General features: G+C 39.4%; 1 protein-coding gene across 3 annotated transcripts in view; it reads left to right on the top strand.

Annotated features, from left to right (window-relative positions):
* The window catches only part of adcyap1r1b (adenylate cyclase activating polypeptide 1b (pituitary) receptor type I), a 49,483-nt gene that overhangs the window by 13,659 nt on the left and 9,798 nt on the right, over positions 1-26,026 (top strand). For all 3 annotated transcript variants that reach the window (XM_074667803.1, XM_074667804.1, XM_074667805.1), the window contains 3 exons: positions 13,763-13,868; positions 22,497-22,599; positions 25,912-26,025. In XM_074667803.1, coding sequence (XP_074523904.1) covers positions 13,815-13,868; positions 22,497-22,599; positions 25,912-26,025 — 271 coding nt within the window. In that variant the 5' untranslated portion in view covers positions 13,763-13,814. The remainder of the gene's footprint in view (positions 1-13,762; positions 13,869-22,496; positions 22,600-25,911; position 26,026) is intronic.

The following is a 26,026-nucleotide window of genomic DNA, read 5'->3' as shown; positions in this document are numbered from 1 at the left end:
TGAAAGCTGTGAGTGACCTTGCCATGCATCCTGCTGTCAATGAATCACAGGTGCTGGTTTTTCCTCTTTGTCGTGTTAGTCGGGGTCAAACAGCAGCAAAAAAATTTTTTTTAAAAAGCTTCTCACAGCAGCACATTTATGAATGTTCAAATAAATAAGCTGTGAGGGTGTGTGTTTGCTTTTATCAGGCTTATCTTTCCAGTTTTATCACAGGTGGCTGATAAGATAAGGTTCTTGTTGAGTTATTTGTTGACATTGGTGCACACTCAGCTGCAGCCTTATTCATAGAGAGGTATGGACGTGTTGAAACATCCGCCCTGAATCCGGATTCGAGGCCAAACAGGTGCTTTGGATGTGGTTTTGATGAGTAAATACAAAGAACAGAGGTGAGCAAAAAGTGGATAAAAATCTCTATTTAGTAAGAATTTAGTGAATAATCATCTGAACAATGAGTTTTTTGTGTTAATTAAACTGCACATCTGCGTTCTTAGTCTTTTACTTTTTTTGCAATTTATATATATATATATATATATATATATATATATATATATATATATATATATATATATATATATATATATATATATATATATATATATAGTCATACATTTATGATAATCAAATAATTTGCACATTTTTTTTTAAATATTTTGAATTTGCAAAATGTTTTAAAAAATATTTGAACACAGTAAAATGTTGAGAATGTGAAAAATTCCATTTTCTTTACATTTTAAAAATTTGCCATGTCTAAAAAAAATAAATAAATAAAAATTTAATTTCAAAAATTAACTGAAATATATTTATATATATATATATATATATATATATATATATATATATATATATATATATATATATATATATATATATATGAAAGTTTATTCAAACTTGTAATTTTTATATTTTCTTCCAAAGCGTCTTTGCCCCAGTCTCGTGACTATACGCAGCTCCCCGGTGGATTGTGGGAAAAGCGGGACATAATGAGAGCAAGAAACCAGGCCAGTGCTCGTACTCTGCCTCTCCCTCCCCAAAATAATGAAGACTAAGTCATGTCTGTGTATATTAATTCCTCCCATAATTCCTTGAGCTAAATATAGAGCCGGAGACTTGAGTGACTTACTGTGATATCCCCTCTGAATTAGACGGTCCGGCGCTGGATTAACACTTTAGATTATGTTTCTGGGAGCAGCTCGGGGATGAGTTTCGGCTGCTTTTACTGGTTTTTCTGAGGGGAGAAGGAGTCAGTGTGAAAAGATGAAAGGCTGGAAAGAGAGCAGACGTTTAAAGGGTGGGTGTTTGTCAGTGAGCAGAGGGGATTAGCCCGTGCATGCCTTTACTCTCCAGACCACAACAGCTGTCAAAGCCTGACCAGATCGTACCCCCTGAGGGAAAACACAGCTCTCAGTGTCCCACCAGAAGATAAACAGGGAGACACTCTCTGTCCGTCTCTCCTCATCTGTCTAATGAAGCGTTTTTTTTTTAAAAAAAGGAAATAATAAATAATGTCATAAATTTCATAAAAAATAATCAAATCATTTGCATATTTTTAAAAATATTTTTAATTTTAAAAATTTGCAAAATATTTTAAAGCAGTAAAATTTTGAAAAAGTGAAAAATTCAAAATTTTTGACCTTTTAAAAAATGTGCCATCTTTCATAAATTTGAAGAAAATAAATGAATAAATAAATAAAAATGTTTTTTTTTTTTACTAAATTTAAATAAAACCAAAAATTATCTTTTTAATGAAAAATGGGACTAAAATTATTTGCAAAAATTTAAAGAAATTTGAAGAAATTTAAAAAAATTGTGAAAGTTGCAAAAATATCAGCTGCAAAATATTGAAAAAATGAAATTTTTAAAAATTTGAAGAATGTGAAAAAAATAATAATTTAACAAATTTGCAAAAAGTAAAAACAAATAAATAAATTTAAAAAAAAGCAAAAAAAATTTGAGGAAATCTAAATGCTCTATTGCAAGATGTGACGCATATTTACTCCAACATGTTAATGCATGATTTTCCATGCACTGGACCTCAGTAATTCCTGAGGGAATGAATTCCTCTCTCCTCTCCGGAGGACTCATATCTCTTAAAACACACACAAGCACACGTACACACTCTTGGAGAGGCCTCAGACTCTTCCCCTTCCTTCTCCAAGCTTCTGTATTTTTTTATCTTTCCTCTCCTCGTCTTCCTCCTCTCTTGAGTCCAAGTGTTTTTCTTCCTAACACAGACTAAACATAAAGCAAAGAGCCCTGTCTGAAATATTAAGTTTGAAGAGCATGGATGTGTGTGTTTATGTGTTTGTGTGTGTGTGTGTGTGTGTGTGTGTGTGTGTGTGTGTGTGTGTGTGTTTCTGTAATTACGTGTGTGCTCTCTGGACGGAGCATCAAACATTACACACTCTCAGGCTGACAGTGTTGAACATGAAAGCCGCTGAGACTCATTAAGCCGCTGATTACAGCTCGGGGAGGAGAGTCCTGAGCAGCTGCTGAGCTAACACACACACACACACACACACACACACACACACACACACACACACTTCCTGAAGTTTTGAAAGTATGAGGATAACTATAAACACTGTATTCGTTTCCAAGTAAGAACTTGTTTATGTTTTATTAGACTGCCTCAGTAATTTGGTTTATCAAAGTTCTCTGTGAAAAAAAGACGATCCGGTTTATATTTATCTTTAAAGAGGGGTATTGTGCATTCTTTTAGGCTTTATTCTGTCCCTCTGGTACCCTTATACTATCTAAAGCTGGGATGTCAAACTCTTGCCATGGAGGGCCAAGAGGCTGCAGGTTTTCCTTCCGACCAAGAACTCCACCAGCTGATTTCACTGATTAGCCCCTGCTCTCTGCTTAAAGGTGAGGTAATCAGTGGAATCAGCTGGTGGAGTTCTTGGTTGGAAGGAAAACCCACAGCCTCTTGGCCCTCCATGGCACGAGTTTGACATCCCTGATCTAAAGTAACTAACAGCTCAAAAAAGTCCCTATTTTTCTCTCAATGCTGTTTTTAAAAAATGCTCTTTTTTTTGCTACTGTCTCTTTAAGACTTCCTGCTTCACGAACCCCCTTTCCTCTGATTGGCCAGCCCTCATGAGGCCAGGAGCTATTGGCCGTTCAGGGCCCTCACCCTCCAAGGAGTTACTCCTTTTCTGGTGACTGAAATGGTGCTAGTCCCAGACCAGTTCCTGACTTAGCACTGGTTCTTTGTCTGTCCACCACGGACTGTTTATAGAGTGGACAGCCTGGCTCTTCTCTTCTTGGCTCTCTCTCCTGACGTATTTTTACAATCCCTGAAATAAATACACAAAAACGACAGCTGTCAATCACGGTTAAACATGACGTAAAGCCTTGTTTTCTACCTCTTATAACCAATGAAAATGAAACTTTAAAAAACAAAGAGGACTTGAATACAAGGCAGACAAATGATATCTTCTAATCACCACAACAAACATTTCTGCGAGGTGTATTAATTTTCAAAGTTTGACCACAGCCCATCAGCGATGACTGAGGAGACTGAGTTTTTGATGGGGATGTCCTGCTACAGGTTTTTTTGACTTCCAATCTGATTTTTTCATATGTTTTGCCAATACCTATTCGATCCAAAACCTACATTTTCAGACCCTTTGAAACATTGCAACTAGTATTGAATACATACACTTTTTTATTTTGCCTTATAAAATGAACCGTATTGCAACAAACTTGCTCTCTCAACCAGGTCACAATGAAAAACTAAATAACAATGATGATAAATGAGAAACATAAATCCTGAATAGTTCAAAATCAAAAGCCATAATACAAGAAAAAATACGAGCAGAAAACCTTCAAAAGAGCAGGTGCTAAACTTTGCACACAAAGAATACTGACCATGAAAGTGCAGAGTACAGGGAGATTTACTGCGGCTGTAAAGTGTGACGGTGCTGAAAACATGTTAAAACTGTATCAGTCCCAATCATGTAATGAAATCTGATGCTTTCCGATCCTCCAAAAATAGCTATATCAGTCGCCAATACCCATCAGCAAATTGGATTGGGACGTCTTTAATTTTGGACACTGCAGCCAGCCACCAGGGGGAGCAGTTTCTGTGTCAACTTCACTTGGAGCCAAGCAAGATGACGTCCAACTTTTTTTTTTACAGTCTATGGTTTACTCAGACAAAGCTCTGGCTCCAGGTGCTCAAAACTGGAGCTTAGCAAGCACCAACTACATCAGAGTCTTCTTTCAAAACTTGAACTGGAGGCGAAATTGACGAGTCTCTCTCATAGATATGGTCAATACCTTATTAATTGATATAACAGACTAAACAGTCCTGTGTTATTTATCTTATTTAGGCGAGAGGACTGAAAAGTTCGTAGTCCGACTAGGAAGGATTTACGCCATAGTGATGAAACTTGGCGAAGACTAAATTCAACATTTTCTGACACTTACAGCACGGTTTATTGTCAGATTAACTGACGCTGATGTGTTTGAGGACTTTGAAAAATAAAACCAGAGACATTTTGTGAATATGGATAAAATTTGGCTCTGTGGTGTGATCAAATATCTGCAGAAAAAGCCGTTAACCCCCTGGGAAATTCATGCAGACGTAGGCAAGGCATGTTGATTTATATAGACCATTTCAGCTGTACGATTCAAAATGCTTTACACATATTAAAAGAAAACAATTGAAATTCAATTAAAAAGCAGATTAAAAAAAACAATATACAATATAAGGCACAATAAAACAAAATAGAATAAAAAAGATTAAAACAGATTTTAAGATAAAGGTCAGTGCAGAGTTGCAAAATTGTGCAATTTAAAAAATATATATATGTATAAAAGGCAGCTGTGAAAAGATGAGTCTTCAACCTGGATTTAAAGGAGCAGAGCGTTTCCTCAGACCTCAGTGTTTTAAAATCTGTCCTCTGACAAACAGGGAGCCAGTGTAAAGACCTCAGAACTGGACTGATGTGATCCACTTTCTTGGTCTTAGTGAGGACTCGAGCAGCAGCGATCTGATTTTTTAGGGAGACTGTCAAGACCCTGTTACAGTCCTCAAGCCTACTGAAGGTAAAAGACCCAAAAACCCAAAGTCCGGACAACCTGCCACAGCAACAACCAAACAAAACATCAACCATGTTGGAAAATAAACCGGGCTGTAAGTGTCAGAAAATGTTGTATTTAATGCAGGCCAAGTTTGCTTGAAGTGAGATCTCAACAAAAACTGCTCCCCCTGGTGGCTGGCTGCAGCGTAAGTCAAAAAATCCATCTCCCCAGTCATTCCAGATGGGCTGTGGTCAAACTTTAAAAAATTAATACTCCTCATAGAAATGTTTCTCATGCCTGATTGTTGTGGTGATTTGAAGATATCATTTAGCTGTCTTGTATCCAAGTCCTCTTTTTTCTGAAAAGTTTTGTTTTCATTAGTGATGCGAGGTTAAAAACGAGGCTGTACGTCACGTTTAACGATGATTGACAGCTGCCGTTCTTGTGTATTTTTTCCCGGGATTGTAAAATATGTCAGGAGGTAGAGTCAAGAAGTGATCAGACTCTCAAAAGAAAAATAATAAATATTATTTTTGTCACCCAGCTCCACTCAGATTCTCCCAGAATCCCTCACAGTCGTCTCTACTGCGCAGACTCTGGCTGCAACTGCTTCAATGGCGGCGCCTGTGACGTCTCATGAAGATCTTGTGACAATCTTTCTGGCTCAAATTTGAGGGTCCAACACAAACTGACACATCCCATAAATGATCTTGTAAAAAGAGAAACATCTGTTACCTCATGACTCCAACTTTGTAGCATGGCAACAGTGGAGGAGGCTTCCAGAAAGCTGTGTTCAGGAATGCTTGGGAGGCCTTAAAGCGACAGTAGCTGATTAAAGCGTTTCAGATTGAGCTGAGGGTCTTTCAGACTCCAATCTGAGCGAAGTGTAGAGTTTTTTCGTTGGACTGGATTCCTGAGATCCCATCTGCAGAGCCACCACTCTCCCAAAACTGCTTTCACTCCATCACTGGACGGTTTTCTGAGTCTCGCTCTGTGCGTTGTTGATTCTCCACAAAGCGTCAGCTGAGAAAGCCGGACATCTGCTCATTTTGTGTAAACGCTGCTCTCGTCTCAAACTGCTAAACGATCAGAAGCAGAAATTTGGAGCCTTTGGGCCCCTGGAAGTCTGAGCGCCAACAAATCACACCAAGCCTCCATCACGCACTCTGTTTGTTAAACACAGGATTTCTTCCTGTAATGAAACACACAGATCAGACCCGTCCCTGCTTCCACCGCTCTCACTGACAGCCTGAAAAAGATCCACGCCGGGAGCTCGGTCCACTGAATTAGCTGGACTGCTCACAGGCGGAGGAGTGTAGGAGGTGTTGGTGCTTCAGGCTGCCTGGATGGTGTGTGTGTGTGTGTGTGGACACACTGTCTTTTCTGATCTATGCTCCATCTATCACTCACTCACATTAGAGCCATGACTGATGAACGGAGCCTGGTGTCAGAGATCAGTCCATCTGTTAACGTCTTCATCAGTTATCGTCTGAGATCTTACAGCAGTGATCGCTGGCTGTGACACAATCTTTGTTTGGTTTTCTTCTTCTGTTTGAGACTCACAGGTCAGAGTTTGCTTCAGAGGAAACAGTCAGTGTCTGTAAAGAGGAATAGTTGGTGTGAAATTTGCTTAAATAATTGTTTTGGAGGCAGATACACTGCATTTAAGGTTATACAGCTGTTTGTGTTTTTATTTTGTTAAAACCAGAATTAAAAACCCACCGTCCACCACAAGACGCTCAAAAACGGTTCAAACAAAATTTCTGATCGTGAATTATGTAATTAATTAATTAGTTATATTTAACTAGAAACAGACCGATATGTTTTTTTCAGGGCCGATACTGATTATCAGTAGTCAAGGAAGCCGATAACCGATATTTGGGGCCGATTTTCATTTGCAGTAAAACAGGAAATATTGGCGTCAAATTTTGGGATACAACAAACTCCAACACTTAACTTTGCATAGACGCCTTTAAGCATACGTTTATTAAACAGCTCCCAGGCTCAGCAGCTGTCGTATTAAGTTAAATGAAGACTTATAAAAGTAAATAGTTACCTTAAGTTTTCTACACTGAGTCAAGTTTTCCAAAAAAAGGCGTGGCTGGATTGGAGCCAAAAATTAGACAGTCTTGAATTCAATTTCTTATCGGCTACCAGATTAAAAAAAAAAAAAAGGCAGATGCTGATATGCTTCAAAATGCTGATTATCGGTGCGGCTGATAACTGATCTATCCCTATTTTTAACCCATTTGGACCTGATGCAACATTTACTTGTACAAGAGGTCCTTGACTTACGTGGTTCTCGACTTACGTTGTTTCATCTTCAAAAAGTCAATAAATACATGTACATAAAAAAATAGAGAAGGTTTCGTAAGCTCCTACGACCCGTACTAGTTTTTGACGCAGAGTGTGTATGAATACACAGTAACACAGTGCTACGCGGACATCAGCTTTGTCTGCTTTGTCTCGAGTCATGACACAGTGTAGACTGTCTGTGTTTGTGCTCTGTAATTTTCTCAGTATTTTCACCTTTTTTGTATAATTTCGCATGATTATGGAGTATAAAGCCGCATTTTGGTGGATTTTGTGGCGTTTCCACTGACTCATCCCGGGACAGATCCCCAAATAACCGAGACGAGCCGTCCCACTTTTTGGGACCCTTTCGTATGGGTGCCAGACTGAACCGATCCGCTCTCAGAAGGTGGAGCTACAACACTGCAGACAGTTGATTGGTCGAAAGAATTGGCACACAGTCTTCTCTGAAACAAAGCTTGATTGTTCTTTGTATCAAAGAGCTACATGACAATCACAGAGAGGATGAAATGCTGCATGTCTTCATCTATGCTCTTTGTTTACTGTGTTGCGTTTTTCTTCTTCGTTGGATTTATTAGCGGGGTAAACTATGTTGCGCTGCTACAACATCACGCTATTGTTTTACACCTGCAGCTTGCGGCATCCACCTTACACGCCACCTACCACAAGAGGGCACAGTTTGCTGTGGAAACACAAACGGGATGTGTATTTGATTATATTTTTTTCAAAATGAACTACATGTTGCATCCTTTTATATATGCCTAAATGTTGTATCTGGTGTTTTGATTAGTTGAGTTACTGTTTGCAGCATATTTTACAACAAAATCAACCGTATATCCTTGGTGCACACAAGGCTGAGTTATGGAGTTCTGCAAGGCTCCGTGCTGGTACCACTTCATTTTTTTCTTTTCTTTTCATTTCTCTTTTTTCAAGCTTTTACTGGCTTTTCACGCCTTTAATTGGAAAGTATAGGACAATGGAAAGAGCAGGAAACAGAGCAGGAGTGGGGAATGACGCCCAGCCACGTGCTCCAGGGTGAATCTCATGGGGCATGATCTCGTCTGCTGGGCTATCTGCACACCAGGACCAGCTCTTTACATTTTCTATTTGCTTCCTTTAGGAACTTTTAGGAGGAAAGACTCCATAAAGTTTCACTGTTATGCAGACGACACTCAGTTGTATCTACCATTGAAGCCAATCACCCACCTTGGAGAAGGCATTTCTAAAAAGAATAACTCTGAAACTTGTATTTGATCAGGTTTTGCCTTTCAGCTGTCCTTCCACATCCAAAAAATTTCAAGGACAGCGTTTTATCTGCTTCTGCTCGAGGTTTCTGTCTGTTACAGGGAGTTTTTCTTTACCTTTGTAACACTTGCAAAAGTCTCGACTCATGTTGGGTTACAATGAGAACAGACTCCGTATCTTGTTTTGATGGTTGGTCTTTGTTAATTTTAGAACGTCAGCAGGTCCAGACCTGGTAAGGTTTTTGAAAAGCGTCTGAGATAATGTTTGTTGTGTTGTGCTCGGCTGTCTGTTTGTGATGTTTTAATTTGATGCAGTTCTCGTGTTGGACTTCCTGTCCAGGTCAGTCTTTTTGACCCTCTCTGGACTCCATGGAAAACAGACTGGGCTCAGAGATGCTTCTGGGACACGGTTTGGACATTGACTGGCGTGGGCTAGTGGAAGCCATCTGCTGAATCATTCGCAAGACTTTTGGCACAGCGCGCAAAAACTGGACTCATTTTTCAAAGTTAACACAGTAACTCTCCTCCGAGGACTGAAGTGTGAGTTTACACAGCACAGTGAGCTCAGTTCTGCAGGAAAACAGCAACTTGTATTTACAGATAACTCCTTAACGTGTCTCTTCCGTCCGCTGCTTTCGATGCCATCTCTCCTCAGGAGTTTGGTTCCTCAGAAAGTCTTTCTCTGCTGCTTTCACTTTGCTCAGCCTTTCTCTCCAGACCTCGCTGAGCCGGTTCCCGCTGTGGCAGGCCCAGATACCATCAGTGTTTTTGCTGCTTTTTAACATGTGAGTGTTTTTCCCTCACAAATGAGTTAATGGCAGTTTGTGTTTGAGCACTCAGCCTGAAAGCTTTCTGTGGAAGAATATCTGCAGCCATCATGGTGGCCCTGGCAGAGCCGAGACCTCTATTCACAACGTGTCTGGTTTTGTTGTTTTACTGTTGTTTGTCTGTGTGTGTCCTGCTTTGACTTTAACTAAATATGAATGAATGAATGAATGAAGGCTGTGTAAGTGTGTGTGTGTGTGTGTGTGTGTGTGTGTGTGTGTGTGTGTGTGTGTGTGTGTGTGTGTGTGTGTGTGTGTGTGTGTGTTGTGTTTTCACAAACATGTATTCTTTGACTCCTTTGCAATGGCTCCTTGTAGCATTAAAGAAGCTGCTATTGACAAAAAGAATTGATTCATTAAATCCCTTGACGAGGGTATTAATGATTGAAGACATTGATACTTGGAAAAAAAAACATGAATTCAAATTTTGTCAGACCAGCTTTTTACAAAAAAGCTTTTATTTTTTTAATTTTGCATTTTTTAACTATTTTTTTGCAATATTTTTTTAATTTTATTTTTTATGTTTTTAGATATAGGAAAAAATCCTATTATTTTAGAATTTGCACATTTTATTCTTTTTATTTTATTTATTTATTCAAATTGTTTTAGTAATTATTTAAATTAATTTTAATTTTAAAGAATGGAAAAAAATAATCACTTTTTACATTTTTGAAAATTTGACAAATATTTGAAATTAAATTTTTTTATTTTTTATTTTTCACAAATTTTTTAAATCTTGGCAATTTTTTTGCAATAAAAAAAATTGGGAATATTTGCAAATTTTTGCACATCTTTTAATTCTTTTTTTAAATTATAATTTAAAAATATTTCTGAATATTGAAACTTCATAAATTTATGACATTACAAGGTTTTCTTGCTTTCTTTTAGTATTTGCAAATGTTTTTGGGTTTTTTTAAAAAACTTAATACAAAAACTATGAACACAAAAAACTTCTCTTTTATATAATTTTTCCACAAGATTGTTACTATGTATAGATTTTTTTTACTCCTTTGAGTCTTTAATAAAGTATATTTTGTGGCTCCTGAATGACTGTAATCCAGGTGAGCTGAGGTAAATTGCTCTAATGAAAGTAAAAACTGCAGACTCCTGATGTAAAGGACTAAATGAAATCATATCCACACACAGAAAGAATGGTCTTAATTTGTATTTAGTGTCATTTACTCGTTACATGTTATTATGCAATCCACCAGATTCTGTTTGGAGTGCAGCAGAAGCCGGAGCAGAAGGAGGCTCCAGGTCCACGTGGTCCAGCTCGGATCCAAACTCAGCAGCTCTCAGCTGTTACTCCTGACAACACCAGGGAGGAGGGAGGGAAGGATGGAGGAGGGAGGGGAGGAGGGGAGGAGGGGCTTGTTGCTGGCAGAGTTGGGGTGTAGTAGAGATGCCAAGCTGTCGAGCCTCCCTGTGGGACGGGGCCGAGCGCTCGGTCCTGCTCAGTCCTGCTCAGTCCTGCTCAGTCCTGATACTTGGCCTCACTCGTGCGAAGCCTCGGGGCCTGCGGAGTCGGGCTGGGCACACAGATCTGTGCACATGGACCCCTCACAGACACGCAACATGACATGTTTACATACATGTACAGACATGGTATGGATGGGCTGAGGATAGAGACGGAGACGGGAGGAAAGAGAAAACCTCAGATAATCCTTGTGGGAAAATCGTGGAGGAGACATCCGCTTTCATCACAAATCCCCCAAAAAATAAGCGATTAAAAGTTCTTGAAAATCCCAGAAAGCATCTGAACTGCAACAAAAATGTAAACAAACAATTTTTGAAAATTATTTTGGGACTTTTATGCTTTTATTTGTAGAGATAGAGATTTAGTTGGAGCAGGAAACTGGAGGCAGACAGTGGGAAATGTCTGACATCTGATATTGAAAAACCAACCCTGTCTCTTAAATTTGCACATTTCTGAGCTGGTAAAAATCTGGTCCACTCAAGCTGAGCTGGCGTGGCGTGAGTGTTTTTCCACAGCCGGGCACGGCGACGTCAGAGGATGTGTTTTTTCTCCGCTGACGTGTTGGAGGTGTGAAGCCTGTCACTGGGAGCCTGAGGTGGTCTGTGTTTTATTTTGGAGTCCTGCTCTGAACAATGCCAGCGTGCACACCTCCTCTTCATTCCTCCCGTGCTGTGATCGTAAAAAAAACACTCAGAGTTCCTCATAACGTCACGTTAATCATGGAAGGGGCGTGATGTGACACGTACCGTGTGTTTACAGAGGGAGAAGCAATGAGGATTTGTTGGAATATTTGCACGAGCTTATTCTTGGCATCTATTTTTGTTTTGTTATGGTTTCTTTTTGAAAATATATAGTTCTGAAGAATAATAATTATAAGAAGAAGAAAAATGGAGGCGAGAGTTGTACTCAAAAAACTTTTTAACCTAACACGCTCAAAAATGTGTCTGCTCCCACCACATACAGTTGTTAAAATAAATCCATAAATGAGACGAGCAGCTGCCACCATATTTGTTTCCATAAACACTGTACCGTGCAGGTCGTCATTAATCACTTTAGGAGCATGAGCTGTTCACACCACAGTCCACAGACAGGCGACATTGTAAATCAATGTAATTTGAACCGACAAACAAAAAACTGGAGTTTAAGGATAAGGCCTGCAGTGTGAACGCAGCCTCACTCTCACCTGTGTGTGTTTCTCCAGTGTGTGTTTAAAGTTTCTGTTTTTCCTTCTGGGTTTGTCACATCACTTCAAACCTTTTTGTTTTCTTTGTGGCTTTTTTCCCTCCCTGTGAATTTATGATTTGGACTTCCAGAGTGAGTTTTTTTTTTTTTAATAGTTAACAGTTCCCATCATGACACTCTTTTTCTTACAGAGAGTATTGATGATTAAATATATTGACACAAAATAAAAAAAAAATGTGTCAATATTTTGTTAAACTATGTATGCGTCACCTTTTGCAATAAAGCTTTTGATTTTTTTTATTTAGCATTTTTTTACACTTTTTTTGCCAAATATTTTTCAATTTCAATTTCTTGAAAACTTTCCATATAAGAGGAACAATCTTTTTTTTAAGTTTTATTAGAATTTTTGCAGGTTTCAACATTTTTTAATTTCTGAAAATTTTTGCAAATCATTTATTTTCTATTTTTAAAAATAAAAAGTATGTAGAAAATGTTGAAATTACATGTTATTTTGAAATACTTTTGGATTTTTTTTTTAAATTTTTTGGCAAGGCTTTTTAACTTTCCCAAATTTAGTCATTTTTTTAATTCATTTTTTGGGGGGAAAAAAGTGCAAATTTATGAAATTTTAAAATATGTCACAATATTTGCAACTTATTTAAATTTCATAAATTTATAAATAGTTTATTTTTTCTTGATTTATTTATTTTTAATGGTTAAAGGTTCCCATCATGACACGTTTTTTTATGCATAACTCAGCTTAAAACTTCTGAGTATCCAAAAATCAAACTCATTATTTTCTCAGCAGCCCGTTGACTTAAAGGTCTTTTGTCAGGTATCTCAAGAAACAGAAAAAAAAAAAAAAACATTTAAAAAAACTCAACTTACATTTTCCAGGGACTCCGTGAACCAGGGACGGCCTTATGGGTGGGCCCAAAGGATCCCAGGCCCACCCTTAACTTTTTTTTTTTTTTCTATTCATTTTATTTTAAACCAGTTCAAGAAGAGCATGGTAAAATTTTGTCTCTTCAAGTTAGTTTTGCGTTAGCTTCTCTGTCTTTGTAAAATGAGCCATGTTTTTAGCCTGGTGGTAAAAAAAAAAAAAAGAAACATTCAGCTTCATGTGAGCAGAGTCAGAACATTATTTTGGGATTATTATTTGTTTTATTCAGCCATAGTTAATGCCCCTGCTCTTACAGCTTATAATAAACCAATAGCGGTGGAGCACACAGGTGCGTTAGAGCGCCACCCTTTGGTTTGGAGAGTGACTGCAGGTAGATCCGTCTGAAGCAGGGAAGGGTGATAAAAATGTAACTGTTTTGATCTCTGCTTTAAAAATGACCCTAGCGAGGTAATCAGGTCATAATTATATTATATTACACTGATGATACTCTCATCTATACACCCTGACGGCGCTCTGTGGGACACCAGCCTCTCTGAGCCACCCAGCAGCGCCCTGTGACTCTGCCGTTAGCGTGTCCCTAATATAAATATATCAAAGAGAGTAACTGGTTAAATGCATCGTGTGTTTACTTAAAGCGAACTCACGCCCTGATGCAGTTTTATTGTGTTTCTTTAAACATTTACCGTCTTTAAATTACTGAGTGCTCTCCTGTTTGGATCTGTTTACGTTCTGAGAGACGTGTGCTGCTCACACAGCTCTCTAACATCTCACTAACTGTTGTTTCCAGATCCCGAGGTGAGCTGAGGTCCTTCCTGAAGAGAAACTCCAAGAAACACAAAATGTCTGCTGCTACCTTCACCCCGCTGACCCTCGCCCTCCTCATCCTCTTATCGGTAAGATGACTCCAGTTTTTTATCTTCCTTTTTAGAATGAAATGTTCTGTGTGAGTGTCCTGACTCCCAGCTGATTGATCGATGGACGTCAAACACTCGTCAACAGGTGGAGCCGGGTGTGAATTTATTCAGCAGACGGGGGTTGGGCTCTGATTTTACACACTTGTCCTCTCATTCACAGTCAGAGTCACCATATGGAGCGTCTGCTTTAATAATTCATAGCTCAGTGTGTGGCACCAGCGACGGCTCAGCGTGCAGTCTGATCATTTATTCATGGTGTGCTCCACGTCGCTCCTGTCTGCTAAAATCTGTGATGAAGAAGACGACCTCCTCCTCTGAGGGAGAAAAACACCAGTTTAACACAAAACTAGTCGTTTGGCCTCGGTTTCAGTGTTCACGATGTTCACTCTGACTCTTAAAAAGTGTCTATTTCAGTTACAAACTTCAGAATATGAATTGTGTGTGATCATGTAACCAAAAAAAAAGAAAGAAATGAAAAAACTCAGAATATCAGAGATAGGAAATCAAAAATAAATGAATAAAAAAATCATGACAAGATTTACTCTAAATTAATCTTGATTAATTCATTTGACATTTAGTCAATTTTATTCTCACCCTTTATTATTTTACTTTTCAATGTTTTTTTTTAACTCAACAGCAAGTTGCACAGTTTTAAGTCATCATTAAGCCTACTTCATAATTTAACTCCAAAAAAAAAAAAAAACGAGTGTATTTAAAGTTCCCATATTCTGCTCCTTTTCTGCAGTTTAATCTGGATCATTGATGTCTTCATGAAATGGTAGTAACATGTTTTGGTCCAAAAAGCCAATAAATCAAGCACAGCAGCATTGTTTCCAGGCTCTCATAGCCCCTCTGTTCAGAACGCTCGGATTTAGTGGGCGTGGCCTTCATATGTAAATGAGCCACCGCTGATACCGCCCCACTCTTCCACGTCACTGAGAGCGGCGCCACGAGCTCCGAGTGCACAATGTTTAGAAAACAGAGAAGCTCGTTTACCGTAACATTACAGGCTAAAACAACAGGCTAACCACAGCTAAAGTTAGCATCCTGAAGCTAACACAGAGACAGGGGGGACACTGAGGAAAAGCTCTTCCATCTGCTCCACAGCACACAGCATTTAAAATACTCACATTTCCAGGGTCCCAGGTTTGTTGGAGGATGGTTAGTAATGCGCCTGGATTCAGGACCAGTCTATTGGCTAGCCCTCTGTTGGACTGTCCAAAGTTGGAAAAGCAGTCGGCCGTGAAGTGACTAGCACACACATGCACAGTTTTACTGAGTGTAGCTGGAACATTTAATTGATAAATGAACTCTAGACACTTAGTCTGTCTTCTTCTGAGATGGGAAGCTTGAGCATGGAGCTATGAGGCTGTTTACAGCCAAAAACAGAGCAGTGATGGCTCTTCAACTTTGGCATTTCAGGGGTATCTGCTCTGGTGGACCAATCAGGTCAGACTTGCTCCTGATTGGTCAAAAAAGGGAATCGCTGACGTCAGCAAATCCCCAAATTCCAAACAGCTCGTTTTAGTTCAGGATTTTACATTCACAAGCTCTACTAAGAACAGGTTTGGTCATTAAATATCACATTTTGTGGGCTGGGAGGAAAGACAAAGACCCACAAATTTCACTAAAAGACTTAATAAAGTGATTTTTGCATAATATGGGACCTTTAACATTTGTTTTCACTTAACCTATTTCAATGACACCAAACCCCCTTAACTTATATAATTTTCTCTTTATTAAAAAACGAGTAAGAAGAAAAAAAAAAGTTTATTTTATGATGTGAGACGTCCTTTCAACTCTTCTGTGATTTATTATCTGATGAAATCTGAGCGGTGTCAGCAGACAGGAAGCTGAGCTGATGAATCTTTCAGACAGTAACAGTTGGACCATGAACACGAACAGGATGCCAGACACGTCAGTCTGTGGCTCCAAACCAGCGCCACGCTCTGACTTCCTGATGGAGACACGCGCTCTGTAAGCTCCTTTTGTCCCCACTCCTCAGACGTTTGTGTAAAAATGAACCCCGGGTTTACAGGTTCAGAAAGAGTGAGTTCAACATGAAGACACTTTGACCTGATTAGATCTGTGATGGAGATTAACAGCTGGATGGTTTGTTATAATTAACCTCAGGAGGTTAGAGAAACAAACACACTCAGGCTGATTTTACACTTTATTAGACCTGGATCCCTGATAAACCTGTCTATGACGAGTACAGAGCAAACAGACTTTATTTGTATCCATGATTTATATCCACCACCAACATTTATTGTGAAAAGACAAAAAAACCCTTTCATTACAGGAGTGAGAACGACAGTTCTTCTCACAAATAATCAAAAATCAAAAATCATCTTTCAAACATCAGTCCCTCCTCAGATGTTTCCACTTATCTGACCTGCTGTGACCTTTCCTCAGCTCTGTGTGGGCGTGAAAGGACTTGTTTGACATTTCAGAAAGAAAGAAAACCAGTGGGAGCGTGAAGGACCTTTTAAACTCATGTTTCTTTTTTACTTTTCTGGCTTTTAATGTAGCTCAAATTAGCTTTCAGTCACTTTCCACAGAACTTTCTGGGCCGTATAATTGTTTCGATATCTGAAACAATCATCTGCTCTGACCAGAAATCTGTGGCGTCTGTGGTGAGTGGTTTCTGATTCTGTGATTCTCACTTTTACTGATCCAGAGAAACATGAAATGACTAAATTTTTCTTAAGGATCTCGACCAAACAGTGAGAAGAAATAAATAGATTATGTTTGTATTTACATTTTAAAGCTCCCGTTTCCACCAAACAGTCCGGTTTGGATCAGTATAGTTTGGTATAGTCCTGGGTAGAGGTCGACCGATATGGGTTTTTTGGGGGCAGATGCCGATGCTTTCCAAATTTGGGCAGCCGATGCCGATATGCATAGCCGATTTTTCCAATTTGATATTCAGGCCGATTGTTAAATAAATATATATTTATTACATTTTTGTGAAACGCAGCAATTTCTGAGCAACTAAAAGAAAACTATTACAACAAGTCGTGTCCAGTCCTCTGAACATTTATTCAGCTTTCAAAACAATGACATATTTTGTCTGAGTAAACACACAATGTAACAAGCAGCAGTAAACATTCACACTCTTCTTAAAATGTCAAAAAATAAATTTAAACTTATTAATATAATTTGAACAAATTATGTAATGTATCCAAGTGGTTCCACAAGTTTGAGGTGCTCATCTTTCTTGTGCCTGATCAAAAATTGCGAAATTTTATACAACGGATCAAAAATCAGCTTTTTAAAAGACAATATGGCCGATGGCCGATAGAGACAAATGTCCAAATATCGGCCCGATATATCAGTCTACCTCTAGTCCTGGGCCTGTATTCTCAAAGGTTTTCAGAGTCCTCTCAGAGAGCTCCTGGCAGGGAGTCTTAGCTTAAGAGTGTTTCAGGAAGCTTCTGAGAGCAACGAACTCTGGTCGTTCCAAAGTTGAGGCTCAAAACTAAAGGTGACAGAGCTTTCTCTGTCAGAGCTCCTCGACTTAGGAACAACCTGCCAGAGGAGATACGGCATGCAGAGTCTGTTGGTTCTTTTAAATCACTTTTAAAAACCCACTTTTATAGCCGTCTTTTGTCTTTCATTCTTTCGTCTTTCATTCTTTTGTCTTTCATTCTTTCATTTTTTGCTCTCTTATTTATTTATTTATTTATTCTTATCTTTCGTTTATCTATTTATTTAGTTTTTCTCTATCTTATTGTTCTTACCTTTTTAAATCCCCCCTCCATATTTATATGTACTTATTTATTATTCTATTTTATTACTGTAATTACCTTATTCTAATCCTGATTTTACCGAACTTTGATTCACGCTTGTTTCACTTTCAATCTTTTCACTTATACCTTTAATTGTTTTATGGTTTGCTCATATCTATGCTTTATTATCATTATTCTGTTCATATTTATTTTTCAATTTTATATATTTATATTTGATGTTTGTAACTGTTTGTAACACTTTTCATTGCCTTTTCCTCCTTTATCTCACTGAGTTTATGTTTTAGCTTTTATCCCAGTCCTCATGGTCTCATTTTACGTTGTATGGTTCCTGTATTGTCTGGGTCCCTGACTATGCTTCCTGTTGCCCTCATACATTATGTCTTTCTCCACAAGTGCCTCTTGAACTGTGCGTTTTTTTTTTTTTTGTGTGTTTATGTTAAAGCACTTTGTAAACTTGTGTTTTTAAAAGGTGCTATATAGATAAAGTTATTATTATGATTATTATAACTCTGAGCAAGGAGGAGACAGAAACTGATCTGAGTGAGGAGGTGTAGTTGACCCTGTTGCTAGGTATGACGCAGTCTCCTGAAATATGTGATTGGTTTGTACAAAAAGGGGAAAAGATGAGGGGGAAAAATGCTCCGTGCTCCTAATAATGTATGGACAGTAAAACTAACAGTTTACATAACTCGGAGTGTATTCAGAAATATGTAATTGTGACACTCATTTTATATCTTGCTGATGAAACTCTGCTTAATTAAATCAATTGTCATAAAGCTTTAAAATGTGTGAAAGTATTCACACACCAATAATTTTGATTTGCTTATTGATCCATTTACCAGGAGCCCTCTGAAGGCTCAAGACGCTTTGTGAATAACTTTTATCTTAGCGAGGGGAAAGTTATAAGAAGTTCTAAGAAAAATCTTAGAATCTGAGTTCTACGATTTTTTTGAAGAATGACGTCAGTAAGAGCGACTTTTAGCCTTAGGATGCTTTGTGAATGCAAACCCTGATCAGTGAAGCCTGATCCTGTTTGCATTTCCACAGCCAACCGTGCCCGTCCTTGTATTGGCCGTGTGTAAGCCGGACACTGATAGATGCGTTAGCTATGCTCTAACAGCATGACACAGTGTACCCCACTAATAAATCCAAGAAGAAGAAAAACCAGATAAAATAAACAAAGAGCAACGATAGGGGACATCCAGCAATTGGTCGTCTTTGTAACAAAGCGCCAATCGATCGGTTTTGGGGGATTGGTGATCGGCCCATCCTTTCATATTAAACCAATCTTATATTCCTCCAGGAAGGTCTGAGAGCCAGACATTGTTGCTTTTTGCTCTGAGACCTAAAATTCAGGACACTTTATTGGTTGGAGATTTTATAGTGTCACAGATATTGTTCAATTACTTTCAATGAAATAAGATTGGTACAGTGAAGGTATACGCTGTCAGTTATAAAAAATAAAAAATAAAGATCGGTATCGGCCAGGCTTTTAAAAGATCGGTGATGGGTGCACCCCTGGTTGTTCTTAATTACTGTTGTCGCACAGGAAGTGATGACTCTCCTGACCGACGTCTGGCACCCCAACAGAAGGGTACGAAAAAGTGGGACAGTATGGGTTCCTTTCAGTCAAAGGAAAATGCCACAAATGTTGAACCGAGACAAACCAAACTGAACGGCTTGGTGGAAACGGGGGCTTCAGAGGACAGGATTAAAGTTATTAATTGGAGCAAGAAATAGTTCAGAATTCAGGATCAGAAATATTTGGTGCTAAAAAGTTGTTGTTGCAGGTCAAAATAGTCTTAAAAACAAAATCCAGATCCTGATCCTGCTCATATCGCCCCCTAATGGAGAACATGTTCCTTGGTCAGAAGCAGAGTGGACAGGTGAGCTCTGGACAAAAAGAGCATTCAGAAGTTACTTTCATAGTTGGTAAAAATGTCCCTCAGAGCTGTTGGCCCTCTCATTGAAAGGGCCGAGTTACTTGTGCCCCTCCTCAAAAAACGCTGAACTACCCCTTTAAGCTGCCTCCGTCTTCACTTCTCTGAGCTGTCTCTTCTAAGTGTGGCTCATAAACTTTGCAGGACTTGTTTCCCTGAACCTCGTCCTCTCCATCGCCGCAGTAAATCCTCCCAGCACGAGCCCCCGCTGAGCGTCATTGACGTCAGAGACTAAACACTCTCCTGCCCCTCGTAAAGCTGTGACGCGTCGTCTCCGGCCTGACGCCAACGCACAGACGCTTCAGCCCCAGAACCCCCGGCCCGAGTCCCCCTAACGCCAGCCCCACTTTGTGAGCCTGTCAGCGGGGCCGTGAAAGAGACTTCTCTGGACCTGACCCCGGTGTGAGGAGTCGTGGCTCTGGGACGCTGGCTGTCGGTGTGAGCTCAAACACTCCGCTCTGTGTGTGTCGGGGTTTCTGAACAGATGGGGGTAACGCCTGGCACGGTCCGGTGTGAAAAGTGCAAGTGTGAAAGCTTCCCCTGCCTTGTTTTGTGGAGAGCTGAGCCCTTCCTCTGGGTCAGGGAGTGTGGAGGGGGGGCGGCGGTCTGGGACTTGTTGGTTTAATTGGTGGAGGCTTCTCCCACACTGTGGCACAGACCGCACGCTGGAACTAATGAAGCAGACTCATCTGTTTCACCTTTGGGTCCTCTCTACAACGATCCTCAGACACTCCTCTCCTCTCTATCAGGGTATCTGTCCTTCATACTGCGATAAAGGTTTTCCAACATGTAAAAAGTGAAGTCTTTTCAATCATGATTCTGACTCTGTTCTGTGTTAGAAGTGTTAGCATCCTACCTAGCAGGTGGAAAATGTCTAATACTGTGTTAGAAAAAGGTCTTTGCCCACAATGGGCTTTTAGGAGAGAAGCTTATCCAGCTGGGTCTGAGGAATGAAAAATATTAACAGACAAAAAATGACTTTTTGCATTCAGCCAGTAAGATTTTGGATGCTAATAAATTTGTGTCAATTAGCATGACTAGCTTGTTGGTTCTGTCTGTTTTCTGAAGCCTGTAAGGTTGTCTAATGAAGCACTATTCCTGAGCTTTTATTCTTTCAAACCCTGCTGCTGTACAGACGGCTGTGGCACGAGACTGAACATTTCGCGGACATGATTTTTCTGCTGCTATCGTGTTTTACGGACACAAACAGACAAACACAGAGATACTGGACTGAAACACAGGACTGAAAACGCTGTAGTAAGCATGCCAGGCCTATAGTCGGTGCTATAGCTGTCTTGTTCAGAGGCGTCTTTTGGGAGATCTCCACTGAAGTAGAGCTGAGCCGATCATCTGGTGTGTTGGTGAATGCTAAGAGCAGAAGTGGAGCAACAGATGCTCATTTTGCTAAAGACAGTCACAGATTCAGCAGATTGAGCAGCACAAGCTCAACACGGTAGACCACGACGATCGTTGTATGTGCTCACGTGAAGTGGAGTGTGATGTTTACACGGCAACGGTGTCAGCAGCGTTTCAGAAAAATCCCACTCTGGAGGCTGTTTTCAAAAGTTTGCATTTTAGGTCTGCTGAAACGCCGTTTCCTTGTAAACGCGAGGCTGAAACGCAACAAAACTTTTGAGTTTCAACCCTTTCAAAACCCTTAGTCCTCTCAGTATTAGTGATAAGTCTCCACGCTTGAATCAATCCTGTGAGTGCTGCTGTAATGTCTGTGGAAAGGATCGGCCAATCACTTAACTGGCTCTGCCTTATGTGCTTTGATTGGCAGACCAAGTCATTATGCTGAAAAACGACATTATGACTTAAAAAGGCCATCATGGAAAAAGACAATACGAAATAACATTTACTTTGTAAAAAAAAAAAAAAAAAACAAATTAAAAAAAAAAATCTTGAAAAGGATATAATGTCATTATTTTATAAAAGGAAGAAATTGCTCAAATAATCATTATGAAATATTTTATTATTATAGTTTGATATTAAAGAAAATAATAACAAATATTTCATAATAATATTTCCTTATTTTACAATTTAATGGCCATATTATATATTTGTCAATCATTTATCAAAATGGTATTTATTTCAAAATGTTGTTTTTGTTTATTTAATAATGAATCTAGGGTTCCATAGCTGCTCAGTCTACAGCTTTATCAATCCAAAGTAGGATTCCTGAATCATTTAATTCTGTTCTTAGAAATGTATTATCATAACTCTCACAGAGTAAAAACAATAACCTAAAAAAGTGAAAACAAACTTTTAGCAAACTAGCACCATGCTTGTTTTCCCTTCCCCTTCAGCAGAAACACCTGCTGACATGACAGCGGACACTCTGACTGGACGCATCGGAGCAGGCTGGCTATTTATGCTTTAACTCTGTCAAAGGAAGTTTTGTTTAAGCTGCAGGGTTTGAAGTGTGTGAGAAATGTATTGGCTCATAGTCCGCAAACTACGGTTTCAGTTTGCTTCAAAATTTTTATTACTACTTTTGTTAAAAATGGTTGCATCACATTTTAGGTTTTGAGGTTTGACCGTGGACACTTCCCTGTCTAAATCTAGGTTGGCTAACTTTTCTCATTGAGCTTCTGTGATTACACGCCTCTTTTAGCGCTGTTTCGCTTTATGCACGCCGGTAAATGTTTACGTCCTCTGGTTTAGCTGCGTCACCAACTCAGGGCTACTGGCCTTAAAGGTGTAAGCGCGTTTATTTTCAGAACAGCGGTGGCAAAAAGGGAGAAAATGAATCTCCCACATAGCCTAACCGCTCTGTGGACTCAATGATGTGTAACAATGCTTTACTGCGGTAATTGTGGAAACATATTTTACCGGTGACGGTAATGAAACCTGTATCCAGCCCACCCCTCTTTGTGAATTGTGTGTGATCCTGTGTTTGTGCTGTTTTCCAGGTTTGCAGCCGGCAGGTGGCCTCTAACTGTGTCATCAAGCGGGAGCAGGAGAAATGTATGGAGATGATCGCCTCAGACGATCCCGGGAACGATCCTGAGTTTGGTAAGTCTGTGTGAGTTTGTGTGTTTGCTCATTCTTTAATCCCTTCTCCTCATTTACTGTTGATTTTGTAAGAATCTCAAACACAAGCGAATTAAAATTAAAAAAGAAAAACATCTTGAGGGCTTTCTCACTAATGAGCGGGAGATAATGCCACAAATTCTTCTTGACTCGGACCAGATCATTAGAAAGACTCTGCAGAGTTTGTGGTTTTTCATCCTCAGAAAACAGAAAGATGATTTAATGAGCTTTAACTGGAAACATGTCAACATGAAGACCGTATCAATGAGAGCTGAAGGGTGAGGCCCTGAGTGATCGCTGCCTGTCCATCTGATTCAACGATGCATTAAAGTGGGATCTGATTATAGCCCCGTTCACACATGCACCGAGCTCCTGAGTATTTCTGACACAGTACGTCTGCATGAGGAGCTTGAATGTGTTCATTCAGAGCAGATTGTCTCCTCTTGACGCCTCTGCACAAACTCAGGAGCAGGTGACAGCGAGGAGGATCCACAGCGAGTGTGTGTGTGTGTGTGTGTGTGTGTGTGTGTGGGATGATGGCGTTCACACTGAGCAGAGTTTCACCTCGGTTTGCAGGGTTACGCTTCCTACTCTTGTGTTTGTTTTTTTGAATGTAGCAGTGATATTACTCCAGAGAAACTCAACATCCAGGAGTTCCCCCGACCTAAACCAAACAGAAGCTGCGTTCACACACGCACAAAGTTATAGAAACTTTTAATCTGGGTCAGGTTGTTTGCCATGACTTCATTTAGGGTTTGTCAGTTTGCCCTGTGCGATGATTTTCACAAGAAGTGGAGCTGATATCAAACCACAGAGTGAGATTTGACTGATTTCTCACTGTGGGTGAGCTGGTTGGGTTGATTTTATCAAGCTGCTGGCGCTAAATCAAAAAAAGTGTTCTCTGCACATCAGTCTGAAATTCATCAAGGAAAAGGTCGAGCTTAAAGACCCTGTGAGGACTCTACAAAAGTCTCACTTTTGCATACTTCAGTTTATAATCTACGATTTGAAATGAGATTATCGCCACCTGTTATTCATGAATGCTATTGCTCAGTATTTGTGGTCGTATTTTCCTGGGAGAACGTGTTTTTATTTGCAGCACATGGACCAAAAGTCCCAGCCAGCTAAATTTACATGATCCCACATTAACATGATAAATAGTTTCCTTAAAAACCGGTGTAAAAAAAGAAAAAAAAATGGTTAAAGTTGTATTTTGGCCCTTTCATAAGGTGGCTGCTTTCATAACATTATCCACACATTTTTTTTTCCAAACTTTTTGCGAATTTCCAAGAAGTTGTGGTAAGAATAACATCAAAATTGCTACTCAATTTTTTAACCCTTAACTTTAAATCAGTACTGAAGTTTTTGAATAAATGAATAATTGTGTATATTAATTGGGATTTCAATATCACTTAAAATAATCAGGATTCTTATTTTTACCATAATCGCCCAGCCCTACCTTACAGATGAGTCTTCAGACATCTCTTAAAGTAGAAAGGGACTCTGTGGATCGTATAGAGTTAGGTGATTCATTCACCAACAACAGAGGAGAAGAGTCTGGCTAGAGATTTGGAGCCACGCTGGGCTGGGAGCACCAGGCGTCTTTTACAAGCAGAGCGTAACGGACCAGAAGGAGGGTAGACCTGGATGAGAGACCCTAGGTAGGAAGGAGCCGGTCTTGTCAGTGTTTTGTAAGCCAGAAGAAGAGCTTTGAATTTGATTGGAGCTGCTACTACTGCTAATACTAAGAAATCAAAATTTGTTTTTTGAGTTTTTTATGTTGTTGGAGCACTATGACCAGGAATGACAACATCAGAAAAACTGTTTTAAGCTGAAGAGACGATCAGGTGGTCAACATATTTTAGTGAGATGTAGGGACTTTAATAAGAGTTAGGATAAGAAGTTTCTGCATCAAAAGAATGCATTTTTACAAAAAAGCCCAAACAGCCTAATTTATCAAATGTAAAATGTGTGTTTTAGTTGAAAGGGTTAAAAAACCTCTCTTATTTTTCATTCATTTATTTATTTATTTTTTAAAGATTTTTGGGGCAAAAAAAAAAAAAAGAGGTCAGCAGAAGAAACATAAGCGGATAGTCTACTTACCTTCCATCGCTTTGCATCCTGGGAAAAGAAGTTGTCCTGACATGGAAAAGTAGTGTTACAAAGATCTTACCTCCAAAAACAAATGCATACACCTTGGCAAGATTTATGTTTTTACTAGGGCTGTCAGTAGATTAAAATATTTAATCGCGATTAATTGACTGATTGTTTATAGTTAACCACCGATTAATCTAGAATTGATCACACATTTTTGTATCTTTTCCAAATGTAGCATAAAGGGGGGATTTTTAAGTTTTTAAACTAAACAGCCTGTTTTTATTTTTTTTTTACACAAAAACTGATAGAGCTGCAACGTTTTATTATAGCGTCAATTTTGACTGCCCTAGATTTTAGAACAGTGGGTGACGGTGCTCATGGGAAACAGAGTCTTCATCCAAAAATGCACTACCGGTTCCAGCCAGAGGTGTCACTGCAATCAACGCCAAACACATCCCCATCACAGAGACGGAAAGTTTTCAGAAGTGTGTCTGTGAGAGAATCAGAAGTTATTCATGAGTTAAGAGTCCATGTGTGAACGGGCTCCGTGCCACTTTTCTTCTTCCTGTTTTGAAGTCTCTGTGGTTTGGACTGACCCCAAAGTATAACACCTACGCAGCGTGATATCTGGTAGACCTTCTTCCTGTTTTTGTTCGTGGTGTTTATAGAAGCACGGCATCAGTCCAGAGGGAGAGGGTTTTTGCTCTGACCTCCTTTGGTTAAAAACGGGGCATAAAGTGGGCCAACAGTCATGAGGAGTCGAAACTTTTTCCTCTTACCAGCTCAAATTTTCTGACAAACATGATGTTTTTGAAGCAGATTGAAACTGATCCTGATGCCTGGAAATGACCTTCATGAGGAGGAAAGACCACCAGCAGCAGGAATATGACTTTCTTTAATATTTTAAGCTGGAAACTGCTGCGAGGAAATCCGTGTCAAATCAGATTATCAGCATGTAGAGAAAAAAAGCCCCTCTTCACAGAAAGTTTGAGTTTGTCTTCTTCAGTTTGTGGTGAGATGAATCAAACTCTTCAGAGGTTTTCTTTCTAGACACACACTTCCTGTTTTTGTATCAAGCAGAACATTAAAGTTTCCAATCAATGTGCACATGTGAACCCACAGGGGGCGCCATAGTCAGCTCAACCATCACTCATTATTTCTGATTAAGGATTAAATTGTCGCTCCTCTCCTCCTCAGGCTGCCCGTGGATGTGGGACAACCTGACGTGTTGGCAGCCCGCCAGGATCGGCGAGGTGATCGAGGTCAACTGTCCTGAACTCTTCTCTCAGTTCATGAGCGAGGAAGACTACGG

The sequence above is a fragment of the Halichoeres trimaculatus genome, unplaced genomic scaffold (assembly GCF_033239565.1).
Source record: "Halichoeres trimaculatus isolate MK-OKI-2021-1 unplaced genomic scaffold, fHalTri1.1 fHalTri1_scaffold_4, whole genome shotgun sequence".
Classification (NCBI taxonomy): Eukaryota; Metazoa; Chordata; class Actinopteri; order Labriformes; family Labridae; genus Halichoeres; species Halichoeres trimaculatus.
This window is presented reverse-complemented; position numbering and strand designations above follow the sequence as displayed.